The sequence below is a fragment of the Theropithecus gelada genome, chromosome 6 (genome assembly GCF_003255815.1).
Source record: "Theropithecus gelada isolate Dixy chromosome 6, Tgel_1.0, whole genome shotgun sequence".
In the NCBI taxonomy this organism is placed as follows: domain Eukaryota; kingdom Metazoa; phylum Chordata; class Mammalia; order Primates; family Cercopithecidae; genus Theropithecus; species Theropithecus gelada.
Genome location: NC_037673.1, coordinates 74,370,816 through 74,389,042, shown reverse-complemented (window position 1 = coordinate 74,389,042; position 18,227 = coordinate 74,370,816). Strand labels below are relative to the sequence as shown.

Sequence of the window (18,227 nt, the reverse complement as noted above, 5' to 3'; positions counted from 1 at the left end):
TTCGTGGTAGGCAGAGTAATCCTCATCTCCTTCCTACCTCCAAACATGCCCTAAAGCCTGGAACCTGTGAATATGTTACATTATATGACAAGGGGAATTAAGATTGCAGACCAAATTAAGGTTTCTGATAAACTGACCAGAAGATGAGGAGATTGTCCTGGATTATCTGGTTGGGCCAATGCAATCAGTGACCTTAAAAGTGGAAGAGGGAGGCAGAAGAGGAGGTCGGGTAATATGATATGAAAAGGATTCAAACATCATTGCTGACTTTTTTTTTGTTTTTTTTTGTTTATTTATTTTTTTTGTTTGTTTGTTTGTTTTTGAGACAGAGTCTCGCTCTGTCACCCAGGCTGTAGTGCAGTGACGCGATCTCGGCTCACTGCAACCTCCACCTCCTGGGTTAACGCTATTCTCCTGCCTCAGCCTCCCGAGTAGCTGGGACTACAGGCACCCGCCACCATGCCTGGCTAATTTTTTTATATTTTTAGTAGAGACGGGGTTTCACCATGTTAGCCAGGATGGTCTCCATCTCCTGACCTTGTGATCCGCACGCCTCGGCCTCCCAAAGTGCTGGGATTACAGGCGTGAGCCACCGTGCCCGGCCCATTGCTGACTTTGAAGGTGAAGGAAGAGGGCGTGAATCAAGGAATGCAGGATTTCAAAATGGCAGTGTAGATGCAAGCTGGCTTCAATCCCTCAATAGAAGACCAAAAACAAACATACAGCATCGAGAGTTTCACCAGCAACAACCCAGAGCTCAAGTATGAGGATGAGACAGTTCCCAGGGCCACAGAGAAGTGGAAAAACCTTGAGCATATGATTGGAGAATCAGACTTCCACATCTGCGAATCCCCTCCCCTACATTCTTTCAGCACCAAGCATGTGGAAAATCTCCCTCAAGTCAGTTTTTACACTGGAAAAAGTGAAATTGAGGTGGTCAACCAGCTTCCTCACCTTCTTGGGTTCCACAGCAGGAGTCCTGTCCCTGCCTTAACTCGTGGGAAGCATTGTGAGTGGCTGTAGGAAGAAATATCTCTGAGAACAGGCGGCAACAAAGGTCAGAAGGTGAGACTACCATCCCCAACCCTGGAAACTCTGCTCTGTAACTCAGCCAAATGAGACACCAAATCAGAGTGGCTGTTCAGCAGCAACACACTGTAGGAGGTACATTCCACAGGTCCCCTGGGCAGGAACCCCTAGCCAGCCTTCCCACACTGCTGACTAGAGGTTCCTGCCCAGGAGCCTGTGGAACATACCTGGGATAATCCCTTTGGGATCTCCCCCATTTGGGACAGGCAGTGCTGCCACCGTTTACTAGAGCCAAACTGAACCTGGGCTTATGGCGTCACCTAGAGCCTAAAAGGAGGCAGCAACCTAGTTGCAAAGATTAAGCAAATATATTCAATGAAAGACAAAACAAGCTGGACAGAGAAGACTGGAATCAATGACTAATTCTTCAATGCAAAGACATAGACAGATACCCACAAGTAACAACAGCAAACAGGGAACCACAGTCTCCCCAAAGGACAAAGCAAAAATCCAGTGACTGACCCTAACGAGATGGCAACTTGTAAGCTTCTGACCAATAATTTAAAATAGCAGTTTTAAGGAAACTCAGCTATCTCCAAGGTAATACAGAAAAGCTGTTCAGAAATTTATCAGAGAAATCTAACAAAGAGGTTGAAATAATTTTAAAAAATCAAACAGAAATCTTAGAAGTTGAGAAATACATTTGCCAAACTGAAGAACTCTTAAGAGGCTCTGAGCAGCAGAATGAGCCAAGCAGAGGAAAGAATCAAGGAGCTCAAAAACCAACTGTTTTAAAATACACAATCAGAGACGAAAAAAGAAAGAAGAACAAAATGTAACAAAGACCACCTGCAATATGTAAAAAATTACCTCAAAAGACCAAATCTAAGAATTACTGGTGTTGGTGTCAAGAGAGTGGAGCAAGAACAAGGGGTAGGAAGTTGATTTAAAAGGATAAGAACTGAAAACTTTCCAAAACTTGAGAAAGATGGAAATATCAGCTACAGGAAGGTCAGAGGACACCAAACAGATTTTACCCAAATAAGACTACAGCCAGGCATAGAAAAATCAAACTCTCAAAGGTCAAGGACAAAGAGAGGATCCTAAAAGCAGCAGAGAAAAGAAGCAAATAACACATAAAGTAGCTCTAATTCATCTGGCAACAGATTTCTCAAAGGAAACTAAACAGGCCAGGAGGGAGTGGAATGGCATTTTCAGATTGCTCAAAGAGAGAGAAAAAAAGCCTGCCATCCAAGAATATTGAATCCAGCAAAATTATCATTCAAATATAAAGGACAGATAAAATATTTCCCAGACAAACAAAAGCTGAGAGAATTCACCACCACTAGACCCGTCTTGCAAGAAATACTTAAAGGCAGTTCTTCAATCTGAAAGAAAAAACATTAATGTGCAAAAGAAAACTTTTCAAAGTATAAAACCTCCTGGTAAAATTAAGTACCTGGACAAACTCAGAATACTCTATTACTGTATTTGTGGTATGCAATTCACTCATAACTCTAGTATGAAGCTCAAAAGACATGAGCCAAGGAGTGCAAACAGCCTCTAGAAGCTAGAAAGGCAAGGAAATGGATTTGCTCGAAAGGCAAGGAAATGGAACTTCCAGAAGGGAATGCAGCCCTCTCAACACCTTGATATTAGCCCAGTGAGACCTGTGTCAGACTTGTACAGGCCTCAGCAGCTGAATGTATTGTACAGCCTGTAGAACTGTACAATAATAAGTGTATATTGTTTAAACTGCTAAGTATGTGGTAATAGAAAACTAGAACAATAGAAAACTAATTATCTTTTTATATAAAGCTAGATTTGATTTCCTAAATATTGTTAAGGATTTTTACACCTATGTTCATTGTAGTTTTCTTTTTCTGTAATGTCTTTGTTTCATTTTGGTGTCGGAGTAATGCTGGCCTCATAGAATAAGTTGGGAAATACAGGATTCCTATCTACTTTTTGAAAGAGTTTGTATAGAACTAGTATTATTCCTTTCTTAAAAGTTTGGTAGATTTTGCCGATGAAGGCATTTGGGCCTGAAATTTTCTTGGTGGGAAGGTTTTGTTTTGTTTTGTTTCTTTGAAACAGAGTCTCACTCTGTCACCCAGGCTGGAGTGCAGTGGCACAATCTCGGCTCACTGCAACCCTTGTCTCCCAGGTTCAAATGATTCTCCTGCCTCAACCTCCCAAGTAGCTGGGATTATAGGCGCCTGCCACCACACCTGGCTGATTTTTGTATTTTTAGTAGAGATGGGGTTTATCCATGTTGGCCAGGCTGGTCTCGAACTCCTGGCCTCACGTGATCCACTCACCTCAGCCTCCCAAAGTGCTGGGATTACAGGCATCAGCCACCACACCTGGCCTGTGGGAAGAATTTTAATTACTAATTTCAATGTCTTTAATAAATATAGGGCATGTAGGTTATCTATTATTTCCTGAATGAACTTTAGATTCATCATTTTTGAAGTCTTAGTTGCTAGAAAAAAGTTTGAAAATTGGTGAATTTTCTCATTAAAGCAGCTTTTTTTCAGTGCATTTTTTGAATATAGTAAATATAAGTATTTTATTATATTTATAGAATATATTTTAGATCTGAAAAATTGTTATGAGATTTCACATATGACAAAAATACAAATATTATATCTGAGTCCTTATTCGCCAGGAGATCTGATTATAACTTGATTTCCCATACATTTATGCCACTCACATGGGCCATAAACATGCCAGTCACTGTGATAAATTTACTTTGTAAATCAATTAATTGACTTTGTGATTATATATATATATATCATTTACAATGATTCTGCTTCTAAGAAGTGGAACCTCTTTCCATATGCTGATAGAATTATTTATAAGCTTACAGAGGTTTAGGCCAGACCCCAAACTGTGTTAAATTCACAAAGTAATGAGTGCTAACCTGTGAAGCCTCTTGAAAGAAAGGTCACTACCTATCCCTGGCCATATGTCCCAATTCTGCCATTGTATAGGGCAGTGGTTTTTACTGAGAGTATTTTAGAAATTCACTTGAGTGTTACTGATACTTAGTGAGTAGGGGCCCAGGATGCAATGCCCCTGATGACCCCACACAGTGAGGAATTGTCCCAAGTCCTGTACAACTTACAAAATACCCTGCTGGTTGGTCATGAAGGTTAAAAGTCTGTTTATAATTTTCTGAGACTAGAACCTAAGTCTGTTTTACACATAAACACAAAGTAATTTTGTATGGTTTTAATATATAATTAATATCCTAATCTTTATCCTAGCATTTATCCCTACTCTCTCTCTCTCTCTTTTTTTTTTTTTTGTATTTCTAGTGTAGAATGGCCTTAAGTCCAAATTTATTTCATCTATAACCGTATGCAATCATCTAACCACTTTGCTATGTCTTTTAGGATTGAGCCTGCACATTTTCCTATGAAGTACATGCTATTATTAATTGGCTTTTTCTACTCTGTATTACACTGATAGTTATTTTTTTAATTAGACATATAGTTATGGTATTGTATATAAATTCCATTTCAGGACAAAGGAGCGTTACAAAATATTTATTATGAAAAGGGTGGGGGAGTTAGATTTGAAAAGCTTGGGAGGCATGTTATAGAAACAAACTTTCTTCTGATTTCAGTACTTTTCCTATCATTATAGTTGCTATTACATAAAAATGTAAAGTCTTGGAATGAGTCCATATTACTGCTTAAAAATAACCAAAACAATAAAAATGGATTTAACTTCTATTTCACCTACAAAATAACCTAACACAATTATTATATCCATCAAATCCAGGGCATCTAGCCATAGTGCTCACACATATGCATAGTAATCACAAATTTCAGTGCACAAACTTAGATATGCAAATAATATAACTTACTTCTTTTTTACCCTGTCACTGAACTCAGTACCGCTGGGGTCCCTATTCTGCTGGGTGGAGGAAACCTGGTTTCAGTCAATTCAAATCATCTCAGTTAATTCTTGATCTCATCCTGGCTTCCCTCCAGGGAGCCAGTGCATTGGAGCTGAAGGAAGTGTGTGGTCCGTAGTCATCCTTGCACAAGCCTCTGCAGAAACATTCCTGTTCCTGTCTGGCCTTTTGATATCATCCATCTACATCACGCTGCAACCTCCTTGCCTGCGGAGACTCTTTGGACCATCTCTGTGCCACATTTGTGCTCTTCTCAACAGCAAATCGAAAACGTTCATCAGTGGAGCTGCAACCCCTTCCTCACTGTGGTGTGAGAAGCCTCCTAGCCTGCCTTCCATCACCTTATGCAACCATTGTCATCTGCTGCTGCCACACTATACTGGACACGGGAACTGCAGGGAGTCTTGCTGTCCTCTCATCTGCCCCTAGGCTCTTCCAGGGGATGAGACATGGTTCTTTCCATTCTTGTATCCCTACATCCATTATTTCTTCTACACTAGATCCAGTCCTGGGGGCAGAGCCCAAGATGTGTGCTTAGGGTCACAGCCATGTCCTTCAGCTTCGTTTCCAGTCCTCTCTCTTCCCCTGGCTCTGAGTGATTGCTTAAGCTAAACCTATTAGCTCATCCACCTGCTGACTATCCATTTCCAGAGCCCAGACATGGACCTCCCTGCCTGCTTCCTGGGTTGAGGGTCACAGGGTGACAGAATTACTAGGAATGAGAAAAGCTGTTACTCTTTGGAAATATCATTCCAGTGGAGATGCAAGGCACATGAGGCATACTGCTTAGCCTGTAACCATTTTCTCTGTTTTCAGTTTGTTTGCCTAACTTTATGCCAGGATAGTGAAAGTTTTCGTGTGCTTATCACTGTGACCGTTGCAAGGTATCAGGTGAAGGCAGGCACATTGTATTGCTGTAGATAGATAGGATTAGTGACAGGAATATGGGATATAAACCTTTTTGCTAGGTCTAAACCATCCTTAATTATGCCATGAGTCTCTCACTGTCTTAATGATGTAGGGTCATTTTAATTTTTTTATTGTATTATGCATCTTTCAGTGGTGTCTTCAAGATACATCACTGTGGGTCATTCAGTGTTGGAAAAATAGGTAAAGACACTTTGGTTTGTGGTCTACTTTTACAATTTATATTTTTCTTCTCCTTTCCTCCTTCTACGAAGATTGTGTCCAGCAGTATGCATCTTCCTGACTTGCAGATTCTAGCCTGCTGTAAAATTAGGACACCAGGCACCACACATATTGCTAGAATTGTGTCTGAGACTGAATAGGCCCTGAGTTAGTCTCTAATTTCATGGACTTTGTGGTGCCTATTGTGGTAACTCAGGAGCATTTGTTTTGATTTGTTTGTTTGGTTGGTTGGTTGATTGGTTTGATTTTTCATCCTGGCCCTTGACTGTTCATCCCTTTGTCTCCTGCTGCAAGGCCTCCTGTTAAGCATTTGCCTCTCATTAGGCATGGAGCCCCAAGCTGCTTTCCATGTTCTTGCCTCCTGAGTGGCCTCCTTACCTGCTTGGGATGTCCAGTGTTGATCACCTGGATTCTGTCCTCACTCCCACTGTGCATGGCCTGGTCAGAGGTGGGCTGCTGCCCAGGACTCTGGGGGCTCACAGAGTTTATTTTACTTTGTCTTTGGAGCAAGTGTCATCTGCAGATCCGTAGGGGATCTTGTTATTATCGATTTATTAAGTATGCATTCAATATTCAAAATTCTTTAAACAAACTGCTTCATGTTTGGATGTATTGAGTTATTTTTTTTCTGCCATTAGATGTTTTACTCTCCAGTTATTCTTCAGGGAGGATTGTGCTCGTCAGTGTTCTCATGACTTTTGTTTGCCTCTCTCTGCATTAAACACCCAAACACCAGTGAGATCCTTTAGAATCTGGCAAAACTTCAGAGAACTCTCGGGAAATGAAACTCTCTGTCCACTCAGTTTGGTTTATTGATTTTTCTGAGTAACCTTAAAGGCATATCTTACTACTTAAGAAGTAGAGATTCAGTAAAATGTTATTTCTGCTCCAAAGATAAAAATTGAGAACACTTAACTTGTATTATATACTTGGAATTATAAAGACAAATTGAAATAGTTGATGTCCACCCAAATAGAATGTGCTAGCTTTCTCTGGCTTAACACTCTCTGAAAACACATTGACTTCAATTTCCATCTTTCTCACTGTGCAAGTTGTTAGTACACCTGTTCTTTTGAAACCACAATTCCGTTTGTTCCTGTGTCTTGATGGTATTTTCACTTTTCTCCTGCTGCCCTTGAACTTGCCAGACTCTCCAGCACTTGTGTGGTACTTTTCTCATTCATTACTTCTCTAGTGGCATTACTGAAGGATAAACAGCTGTCTAGTCAAAATTATCTGGCCGCGTTCAGTGGGTTTTAGGTCTGAAAGGGGAGCCGAATAATGTGTGAGTAAACTGTAATGCTCTGCAAGGGTGCCAAAAAATTAGTTTGCCCAGAAATCCATTAGTAAAAAATATCAAACATTCCTAAAAATTAAACAATAGGAAAAACAAACAGGGTTTTAGTTGTTTGAAAGGATAGAACAAACATTTGGTACTTTTACTCGCTTAATACGTCAAACATGGGTCTTCTGTGCTACTTGTCAGGGGGATTCTGAATATGAAGATTAAACCTAGCATTACCCATACCTCCTAAGTGAGAGCACCTCAACATTTTGTACTTACCTTACAACTTTCATCTAAAGATCTCCAAGATCTGTGACTATTTATGTTTTAAATTACAGGAAAAAGTTAAGTTGTTTACTTGCCAATAAGTAATAAATTAGGACACTGTTTTCCAGTTTCCAGTTCCATAACTTGTAGAGAACAAACGTTTTCAATCTTTCAACAGACTTTGGAATCTTTTCATCCTTAATAAATGTTAAAGGAGAGATAAAACCCCATTGGTATCTTAGCTTTATAAGAAATGGCATTAGCCTCATTAAAGTGAGGAAATATTTTACTACAACCTTTTATGACATTTTTCTTTTTAATTCTCATTCATCCCTGATTTTGCCCTTTCCCTGCATCCATCTTCTTTTATCTCCGAATCTTTTGGTGGCTACATCAGTGTATTAGTCCATTTTCACACTGCTGATAAAGACACACCCAAGACTGGGTAATTTATAAAGAAAAAGGTTTAATGGACTCACAGTTACATGTGGCTTGGGAGACCTCACAATTACAGTGGAAGGTGAGGGAAGAGCAAAGGCACATCTTACATGGCAGCAGGCAAAAGCAAAATGAGAGCCAGGTGAAAGGGGAAACCCCTTATATAATCATCAAATCTCGTGAGGCTTATTCACCACCACGAGAACAGTGTGGGGGAATCTGCCCCTGTGATTCAGTTATCTCCCACTGGGTCCCTACTATACCACATGGGAATTATGGGAGCTACAATTCAAGATGAGATTTGGGTAGGGACACAGCCAAACCATATCAATCGGTTATTTGGTGCCTGGCTGCCAGTTGCACTCCACCGGAATCCTCCTCTTACTAGCCCAGCTGGACATTCTCCTTGCTGGTGCTCTAAGTCAAGATGTAAAGCCTGGTTAGTGTCTGAGCTGTCGGTCAGAGCACTTATCTACCCTGAATGCTGCAAACCATTTTAAACCCCTACAAATAATCAAATGTGTATTTGAACAAATCTTCAGTTTCTGGTGTTTAATTTGAATCTCAGGCTATTGTTACAGTGTTTTTTTTTTCTTTGATAATTGATGTCCTTTATTTAAACTCATGGGAACAGAAAGGCATTATCCTGGCTCTTCCCTGATAGAAACAACATCCCTCACAATTCATTGTGTTGTTGCACTTCTCAAGAAATTACCTATAAAACAGAGAATGCAGGCTGGGCGTGGTGGCTCATGCCTGTAATCCCAGCACTATGGGAGGCAGAGGTGGATGGATCACCTGAGATCTGGAGTTCCAGACCAACCTGGCCAACATGGCAAAACCCTGTCTTTACTAAAAATACAGAAATTAGCCGGGCATGGTGGCGGGCACCTGTAGTCCCAGCTACTCATGAGGCTGAGGCATGAGAATTGCTTGAACCCTGGAGGCAGAGGTTGCAGTGAGCCAAGATTGCACCACTGCACTCCAGCCTGGGTGACAGAGCAAGACACCATCTAAAAAAAAAAAAAAAAAAAAAAAAAAAAAAAAAAAAAAAAAAAAAAAGAATAGAGAATGCAATCTAGGAGGACACTATTCTTAGAATACTTTCGTCTTATGAAAACATGATGTTTTGGAGTGTGTTTATAATACTTAAATCTAATATATGTTTAATAAATATCCAGATAGGAGCCTATTCTGTTCTGTGTACTTTGCTGGTGCTGATGACTGGCATACATAAAAATAGCTAATATTATTTAGCACTGCTTCTATGCCAGGCACAGTATTAAGGTGGGTATTTTGTTATCCTCATTTCTCAAATGAGGAAACTTAGGCTCAGAGATTGAGTACTTGCCCAAACTCACAGTGCTTAGCTCCTCTCAGTTCCCTGCATTTCAGTGAAATTAGACATGGGGCAGTAGGGGTGATAGGGGAAAGTGATGATGGTCGTAAAACACCTAGACTTATACCTTTTTGTTTATGTCTAGTCATCATTTAGCTCAAGTTTTCCTTAACTTCTGGCAGCAGAGTATACCTAATAGTATAATTAGTCTTTAATTAAGAAGCAGCCTTGACACAGACACCCTAGTCTCCAATGTGTGATTGCATAAGGCCTCCTGCTCCCTGTGCCTGGGCTCTCATCTCTCTGATGGTCACTTGGCTGGCTCTGTCCTGTTCTTATGGTTTCAGCTCCTCCACAAAGCCCAGTCATTGCCTACCATGAATGGAGAGATCTTACCTCTTTTTCTCACTTACTCCATGAGGGACAGGACCTTGTCCATTGTGTTTGCTGCCCTTTTCCCAGATCTGGAGTGGTCTGTGGAACATGGCAGCACTCAAGAAAGACGTGTTAAAGGAATGAGTGTGTTCTTTCTTCCAGGCCAGGACTGATGCTTCATGAAATGCTCCTAATCAACCCTCTTAGACTCCAATGTAGCTGACCAGGAACCAGATTAGATAAACAATTCTGATATTTGTGGGTTTGATTTACTTAAATCCTCACTGGGGTCCAAGAGCACCCCTTGCCAGTTCCTATAGATTACGCAGCAGTATGTAGAATGGCCAGTGAAAAGTCAAGGTCGCAGAGTAGCTGGACAAAGGCTTAGAAAAGACAATGCAGTGACCAGAGTTAGTGTTTAGTGCCTTTAACCTCTATTTTTGGTGAGTGGCCTTTTCCCCATTTATTCATTCCTCCAAGTCATCGAGCTCTTCTCTGTGGCAGGTCCTGTGCTAGGTCTTGGAAATACAAACAATAAGAAACTTTTGCTCTTGAGGAGCAGAGTTCGTGGGGAAGACAAAGCCATGAACAACTGTTTAACAATAGACAGAGCTAAGTATAGTAGAAAATGTGCATATAAAATATAGCGGAAATACAGAGCAGAGATGAAGACCATCTAGGGCACTAAGTGGCAGGTTCACAGAAGATGTGATCTTTAACCCGTGGCATTGTAGGCAAGAAAGCCAGCATGTGCAAAGGCAAAATTAGCCTGAAAGGGCATGACATATTCTAACAACAGGGAGAAGTTCGACGTGACTTAAGCTCAGGGCACTTTTTATGGGGGAGGACAGGAGTTGATGCCCAAAAAGGAGGTTGGGGCCAGATGTGAGGGATTCTATATGTGGGCTGGAAGTCGGAACTTTTTCCTGATTGGAAGGCAATCAGGTCTTTAAACATGCATGTGGCCTGATTGATTTTGGGTTTTACAAACACCTCTGGTGGCAACTTGAAGCAGTATATAAATTAGCCCAGGAGCCCAGATAGAGGAGTGCTTGACCCAAGGCAATGGGCTGGAGAAGGGGGGATGATTGGAAAACTATTATAAAGGCAAACTTGGCAGAACCAAATGCACATTCTGTCAGAAATGATTCAATGTAGTGCAACAGGGAAAGAGTAGCCAAGCGTGGTGGCACACACTTGTAGTCCTAGCTACTTGAGAGGCTGAGGTGGGAGGATTGATTGAGCCCAGGAGATCGAGGCTGCAGTGAGCTGTGATCGTGCCACTGCACTCCATCCTGGTTGGCAGAGTGAGACCCTGTCTCGAAAAAAAAAAAAAAAAAGAGAGAGAAGATTTGAGAATATCAGAATGTAATTTGAATATCTTCTCCAAAATCTTTTAGCAGGAGAAGATTGAATTTACTGAATCCTTTAGATGACTACCAAGACATATATTAGCACTCCAGTTTGCATCTCAGTAATTTAAAAAAATCCAAAGAATCAACCATCAACAAGTAGATACTTTTATGGGACAAAAGACTTCTCCGTTTTTGAAATGATGTTGCCTACTCATCTGTCAGTCACCCTTGCATCAGGGCCGTATTCAGAGAGATGTCCAGGCCTGGTATGAGGCTGCTAGAGCCTTCCTTGCTTTTCCTTTTGTGATCTTTGAGTCAGGGTGGGAAGGATGACTAGGGTAAGCCCCAGCTGAAGCATCCACAGGGATGGTGGGGTGGAGATGATGTTTCGGGGCAGCCGTCCACGGCCAAGCCACACATTAAATTGTTTGGGGAGTAGTCCTAAAAATTAATGCTGTTGTCATGGTTTCATCTTGATTTTTATCAGCTGGATATGGATGAGGCTTCATTGTCATATACTTAATGTTTTTGCTCAGATCTTTGGCAAACCAATGTTTTTCCATGACTTTTTGACAGTTATTTTTGTTCAATAATGAATAATAAAGTGAGATTTACGGTCTGTATATGATAATGTTTGTCTTATTTTGACATTTCTTTTTTATACAGCAAAGGCCTTATAATTAGATTTTCCCTGTGCCAAAACATTGCTGCAAAACCATCTCCCTGAAAAAAACGTTTCTTTGCTTCCTTTAGGAGCCGGTGTCATCTTATTTTGATTTGGAAGTTTTTTCATATGTCAGTCAGGAAATGAAACAAAAATTTCTCTTGAAAATGAATTCTTAACAAGAAAGAAATTAACTTTTGCCGAAAAATAAAACTAGAAGGGAAAACAAGAAGAAACATCTTTGAAATGCTGATGGTTCCATTGTCTTTTTAAATTCTAATTTCTGTCAGACTTCAGTGAGCAATATGGGAAACTCCCTTTTCCACCTTGTTGTAAAAGAGCTTATTTTATTCTTGTTGCTACTCCGACCAGTTTTATGTTGAACTCTTTGAACTACCCAGGAGACTGAACTAGAACTTATGGACCGCACCCGATTTTTCATATAGCTAACCAACTAATGGCCTAACTCAGTGGATTCTGCCCTGTTGCTGATAAGTGGCAACCATCGGCCAGGTGCCATCTGGACAGGCGAGGTTGAACTGCCCTTCTCCTGAGGCCACATCTGCGGTTGGTGCTATGCCAGGAGAGTCTTGGAGAAGTTGTACATGTGTCCATTGACAGTGCTTTCTCTTTGGAGTGCTCTTGAAAAAAATAGCTGTTGATAGAATTGCTTATTGCTAATGGCAAAACATCACAGAGAGCTAATTGCAAAAACAGTCACAGTCACTACATCCGTGGCCTCCCCTAATGATATGTGGAAACACCTTCCCTTTCCTACAGTAGCAACAGTGGCCAAATTCTCTGTACAACCCAGAGAATTTTCCTATCTGAGTCATAATTGAAGAGCCGCTCCTAGAATCAGATTCCAGATGCAGCCACCCTTGTCGCCATCATCTCCACTCTTATTTCCACCACCATCTTCATCCAGTACTTTCTGTTGAGCACTAACAAACATGTGCAACTGAAGGACACTACATAATATCTCAGAGAAGTGTATCTATTTAAAACAGACAACAGGCTTTTTCTAAAGTATTGAGCCAGCATCACTTATAGCAATCCAGACAACAGAGTGAAATAATCGTTCTGTCTCAGCCTTTCTTGATATCATGAGAAGAGTGTAGGCATTTCTTTCCAGTGTATTTTTGTATCACATGAACAGCACCTTCTAAGTTTCGATACATTGGTTATGGGTGACTGTTACTCTGTGCAGTATCATGAACATGGAGGAATTTCTTCTGTCTGCTGATGGTGACCTTTTGTTGTTTTGAATATATGGGTCTGCTCAGCTTCAATATGAAATGTAATGTGTATTTCAAAAACTGGCCTGAGTGAATGTTTGGGCCTTGAGTTTTTGTCAAGAAGTGCTGTGGGGAAGTTTGAGGAAGGGTTCTTGTAAGTCTGTGATGTCAAATGATGAGATTGTCAGCGACCCATGTGTTGAAGAATTGTTTCCTCACCTGATCTAACTCAAGACTCTTCTCTACTCCCTTTCAAGAAACACAGAAAAGAACTGAGAACTGGTGTGTTAAGGGCTCCACCAAAAGTCTCCTTGGCAGTAGAGCCTTGAATTTCTTCCCTACCAGCAGCTAAGGTTTCTCTAAAAGGAATTACCATCACTTTGGAATAATTTCCTGTGTACACTCACAGGAAGAGTGTACACTTTGCTGAGGTTGACCGTACTTGTGGTTTTCATCAGGAAGTGAAAGTTTCTGTGGCCTACCTGTGTGAGTCCACTCTACACTAGGGATAGCAGGAGCATGGTGCTCCAGGGGCAGGGGCCTGGGGTGTCACACAGACCTCGTTGGAATCCTAGCATTGCCATCTATTCGCTGTTTGGCTTTTTCAAACCTCCTTTAGAAACAGTGACAAAATGGTTATCATACTAAACTATTTGGGTTGCTGTCAATTTTAAGAACAACAGCAGTTGCTACCATTTATTGAGCACTTAGGTTGTGTCAGGTACCCTGCCAAGAAAAGATCATAAGCATTGTCACTTCAGTTGCATCATAATAGATGAAGTAGTGCTATGGTTTGGATGTGGTTTGTTCCCATCAAAGCTCATGTGGAAGCCTAATTGCCAGTGCGTCTTGGGAGGTGGGGCCCAGTAGGAAGTGTTTGGGTCATGGGGGTGGGTTCCTCATGAATAGATCAATACTGTCTCCCAGGAGTGAATTCTCACTCTCAAGGGAATGGATTAGTCCCCAGGAGAGTGGGTTGTTATAAAGTGAGGTTCTTGCTCCTCTTTGGTCCCTCTTTACCTGCACCTGCTTCTCCTTCCACTTCTCTGCCATGTTGTGATGCAGCACAAAGCCCTCACCAGCAACTAATGCCAGTGCCCAGTGCTTGGACTTATCAGTCATCAGAATTGTGAGCCAAATAAACCTCTTTTCTTTATAAATTGCCTAGCCTCAGTATTCTGTTATAGCAACACAAAATGGACTAAATCAATTAGGGATCGTCATTTCCACATGAAAATGAAGAAACTGAGGTGGTATATCACCCCTGGCCACACAGCTAGTGAGTGTCTGGCCTCAGGCTTCTATTCCAGGTCTGCCAACTCCAGATGCGGTGAGAGATAATGCAAAATCAGAGTCATTCCTAGTGCAGTCAGTGCTTAACAAATGTTCATTCTCTTTCCTCCCAGGTGCATCCTGTAGCTTTGATAGATCTCTAATTTCTTAATAAATTTTTATATGTAACATCCTATACAGCAGGAGGTCTGTCATACTGCCCTCATGTGGCTCATTTGGGTAATAGTTTTTTTGTTTGTTTGTTAAGTTTAATGCAAAGTATGTGTTATTTAAAATGTGTCTCTAAAGTCACCTAAATATGTGGAAACTTTGGGAGTTTGTATGATTCTATAACCTCAGTATGTAAGAAATGGTACTTTTTCTTTTCTACTGTCCACTTTAATGTGTAACTCTGAGCCCTCACCTGGCTGGGAAGATACTTAACTTCAGTTACTCTAGTAACTTCTACCCTGTCTTTGCCAAGATCCCCTATTCCCTCTGTTGTCTTGGAGGAGAAAGCTTCTCTTCCTTGGTATTGTACATAATGAAGCTTGATTTCACTATCATGTCAAGAAGGGAAGAATTTTTTTCACAATTATTTTTTCCATCCAATGCTCTGTTTGCAGAGACATTTATCGGCCACTAGAGAAACACTCAGCTTTCACACTTAAGAAAGAGATGTCATTGCCAGGGAGTGGAATGTTAATTCATTTTCCAGTTTAAATTGTAGAATTTTTTTTTCCAAGAGGAAAAGAAAAAGGTCAGTTTTTGTCCCCACTTATAAGGAGCGTTAAGTCACGAAGTAAAATTCACTTAGTTTTCTCTTCACGTATGGGGAGGGTCCCAGCTTCCATGGACTCATTTTCCCATGCTATACAAAGTTACAGAGGTGTCTTTAAAGTTTAGTGGATTATTTAGCATAGGGATCTCTCCAAAGTGCATATCATCAAGGGTCTGCTTTGTTTTCCAGTGGCCCTCTCGATGGAGGATTTAAAGGTAGATATGTGTCACACTGGGCCTTAGTTATGTCTGACTAGTGAAAGGCGGTGTCAATGGGAAAAGGGAATTTAGGGTGGGAAAAGGCCAGGAATTTTCTTTTTATTATTATTATTTAAGCACCATTTAATAACAATGTACATACAGTCTCTCTTCTTAAATGTATTTAAGAGTTAACATCATCCTCATGCCAACACCTAACTGTGTTTCAGATAACGGAGGGCAGACTTTGGCAGGGGGTAATAACTGGCCCCTTCGAGGAAGAAAATGGAGCCTGTGGGAAGGAGGCATCCGAGGGGTGGGCTTTGTGGCAAGCCCCTTGCTAAAGCAGAAGGGCGTGAAGAACCGGGAGCTCATCCACATCTCTGACTGGCTGCCAACACTCGTGAAGCTGGCCGGGGGACACACCAATGGCACCAAGCCTCTGGATGGCTTCGACGTGTGGAAAACCATCAGGTACCTACATCCTGCCCTTTTTCCTCCCAGGACAGAAACTCCAAGAGCAACCTGACTCCAGTGAGCAAGAATGATAGCTTTTGTGTTAAAGTGATAGTTCAGCTTACAAATACATGATTTTTAAGAAAAATAAATGCTTTTAGAGATATTGTAAGGATATATATTTGTAAATTATAAATTTGAGATTGTGGGCCTGTGTTTTACATGAAGAACAAGATTGTCCTCAGCCCATCCCCCTCCATGGAAGGTCTTTGAAGCTGTGAAGTTTTGCTTAGAAGTAGGCTAGGGTATTGTTAGCTTCCTGCAGGGGGTCAGGGGACTTGTCCTATTGCCTGCTGGAAGAATGGAGGGCAAAACAGTGGGGGAAAAGCTGGGATAGGAACTAGGGATATGTTTAGTCCCATGTATTAACAAGTATCTAACAAGTACCTACTATGTGCCATACCTTGTTCTAGATACTGAGAAATTAGGAATGAACGAGTCAGTCAAGATCCTGCCTCTCAGGAAGCTGTATTCTAGTCAGGGAAAAAGGTGTTGGACAAGTGAACACACAGATGGGCAAGATGACTGCCAGTGGTGATAAGTGCCAGGAAGGCAAAAAAAAGTAGTATGTTGTGATAGATAGAGCGGGCTGATGTGAAGGAGATACATCAGGGAGCAGAACCCAGACTCAGATTTGGAAATCGTGGTGGTCTTTTTCCTGTTTAACCCCCACAGTGTAGAGCAATGGCCCCCAAGGTTGGGAGGCATATGCCTTAGAGAATGCAAGATGTTCCCTTGGCGTATAGGAAGAAAATGTCAATATTTTATTTTATTAATATCTAATTTCATCTCATCCTTTTTAAAGTAAATGTTTTATAAGATACATAATATGTTAGTAGACTTGTACATAAATCTAATTTATAAATAAATATGCATATATTGGAGGTATTATTTTTATGGGTGAAATGACACCTGTCTAGTGCAATGGTTTTCAACCTCTGTTTGGTGTTACAGCTCTGTTTGGGGGTAGCACCTGACTGACTGTCCCTTAGTGGCCAGGGGGAGAGGACTTCCTCATGCCATCTCTTCATCCCACTCGAGGTGTCCCAGCTCTAGAATAGTAGGTTTCAGGTTTCTAGTTAAAGGAAATACACAATGGAGTATTTAGGAGTAAAAAGCCATGATGTATTTAACATATCCTCAAATGGTTCAGAAAAAAATTGTGTGTGTGTGTGTGTGTGTGTGTGTATGTACATGTGTACAGAGAGAATTCAAATGGACTGCAAAATTAAATAAAAGAATGTAGGTAAGGTGCATAGGTATTCTTTTGTTATGTCTTATTTTTGCAACTTTTAGTAAATTTGAAATTATTTCGGAATAAAAGTATTTTAAAAATAGGAAGGTCTGACAGTACTGCACCCACATTTCCAGAAGGCCAACAACTGACTACAATCAAATAGCTGCTGCTTTCTGTAGATGAAGTATCCACCCTTCAAATCTTCAATCTCTATTGCTCCCGAGTTCCAGTACAGGTCCACTACATTCATTTATGTTACCTACCTAGTCTCTGTAGGCATTTAAGTTTATGGTCCGTGCTGAACATAATCATAGTATTCACCATTCTGGAAATACCATGCTTTAACCAATCTGCAGTTGCAAAATATATAGATTATTTCTTATCTTTTTATATTATCAATTTTTTTGGAATTAATAATTAATGTTAAAAAATAGTAGGGTTGGCCAGGTGCGGTGGCTCAAGCCTGTAATCCCAGCACTTTGGGAGGCCAAGATGGGCAGATTATGAGGTAAGGAGATCGAGACCATCCTAGCGAACACGGTGAAACCCCGTCTCTACTAAAAATACAAAAAACTAGCCGGGCGCGGTGGCGGGCGCCTGTAGTCCCAGCTACTCAGGAGGCTGAGGCAGGAGAATGGCGTCAACCCAGGAGGCAGAGCTTGCAGTGAGCTGAGATCCGGCCACTGCACTCCAGCCTGGGCGACAGAGCAAGACTCCGTCTCAAAAAAAAAAAAAAAAAAAAAAATAGTAGGGTTGAGCAGCCTAACATTAGTTTTTACAAAGGAAGTTTGATAGCTATTCAAGTTTAAACTTTGAAGTCCTGTGAGTTCAGGAATGGATAGAAGAAGTGTTCAGCCAGGCCGCTCAACCTCACACAACATGGAGTCTATTGGTTCTTCTCTAATGGGCCTCACCCAGAAGGGTGAGACTAGGAAAGGTCCTCATCTCTTACAAACCCAAGGGAAAATCTGATTTCATTAGTTCTATTACCTTCTTTCAATTATTTTGCAACTCAAAGTTCCATGTTTTCCTTGGAGAATTTACTAATTTTTTTTTTTTTTTTTTTTTTTTTTTAGGGGGTTTTTCCCTCTGTCCCCCCGCGGGGGCGGGTTGGCGGCTATCCGTTCCTCGACAGCCACGACTTCAACTGGGGTTAA

At 41.0% G+C, this 18,227-nt stretch overlaps 1 protein-coding gene across 2 annotated transcripts in view; it reads left to right on the top strand.

Moving 5' to 3' along the window:
• ARSB (arylsulfatase B) overlaps positions 1-18,227 on the top strand; it is a 193,712-nt gene that overhangs the window by 78,013 nt on the left and 97,472 nt on the right. For both annotated transcript variants that reach the window (XM_025389230.1, XM_025389231.1), the window contains exon 5: positions 15,548-15,791. In XM_025389230.1, coding sequence (XP_025245015.1) covers positions 15,548-15,791 — 244 coding nt within the window. The remainder of the gene's footprint in view (positions 1-15,547; positions 15,792-18,227) is intronic.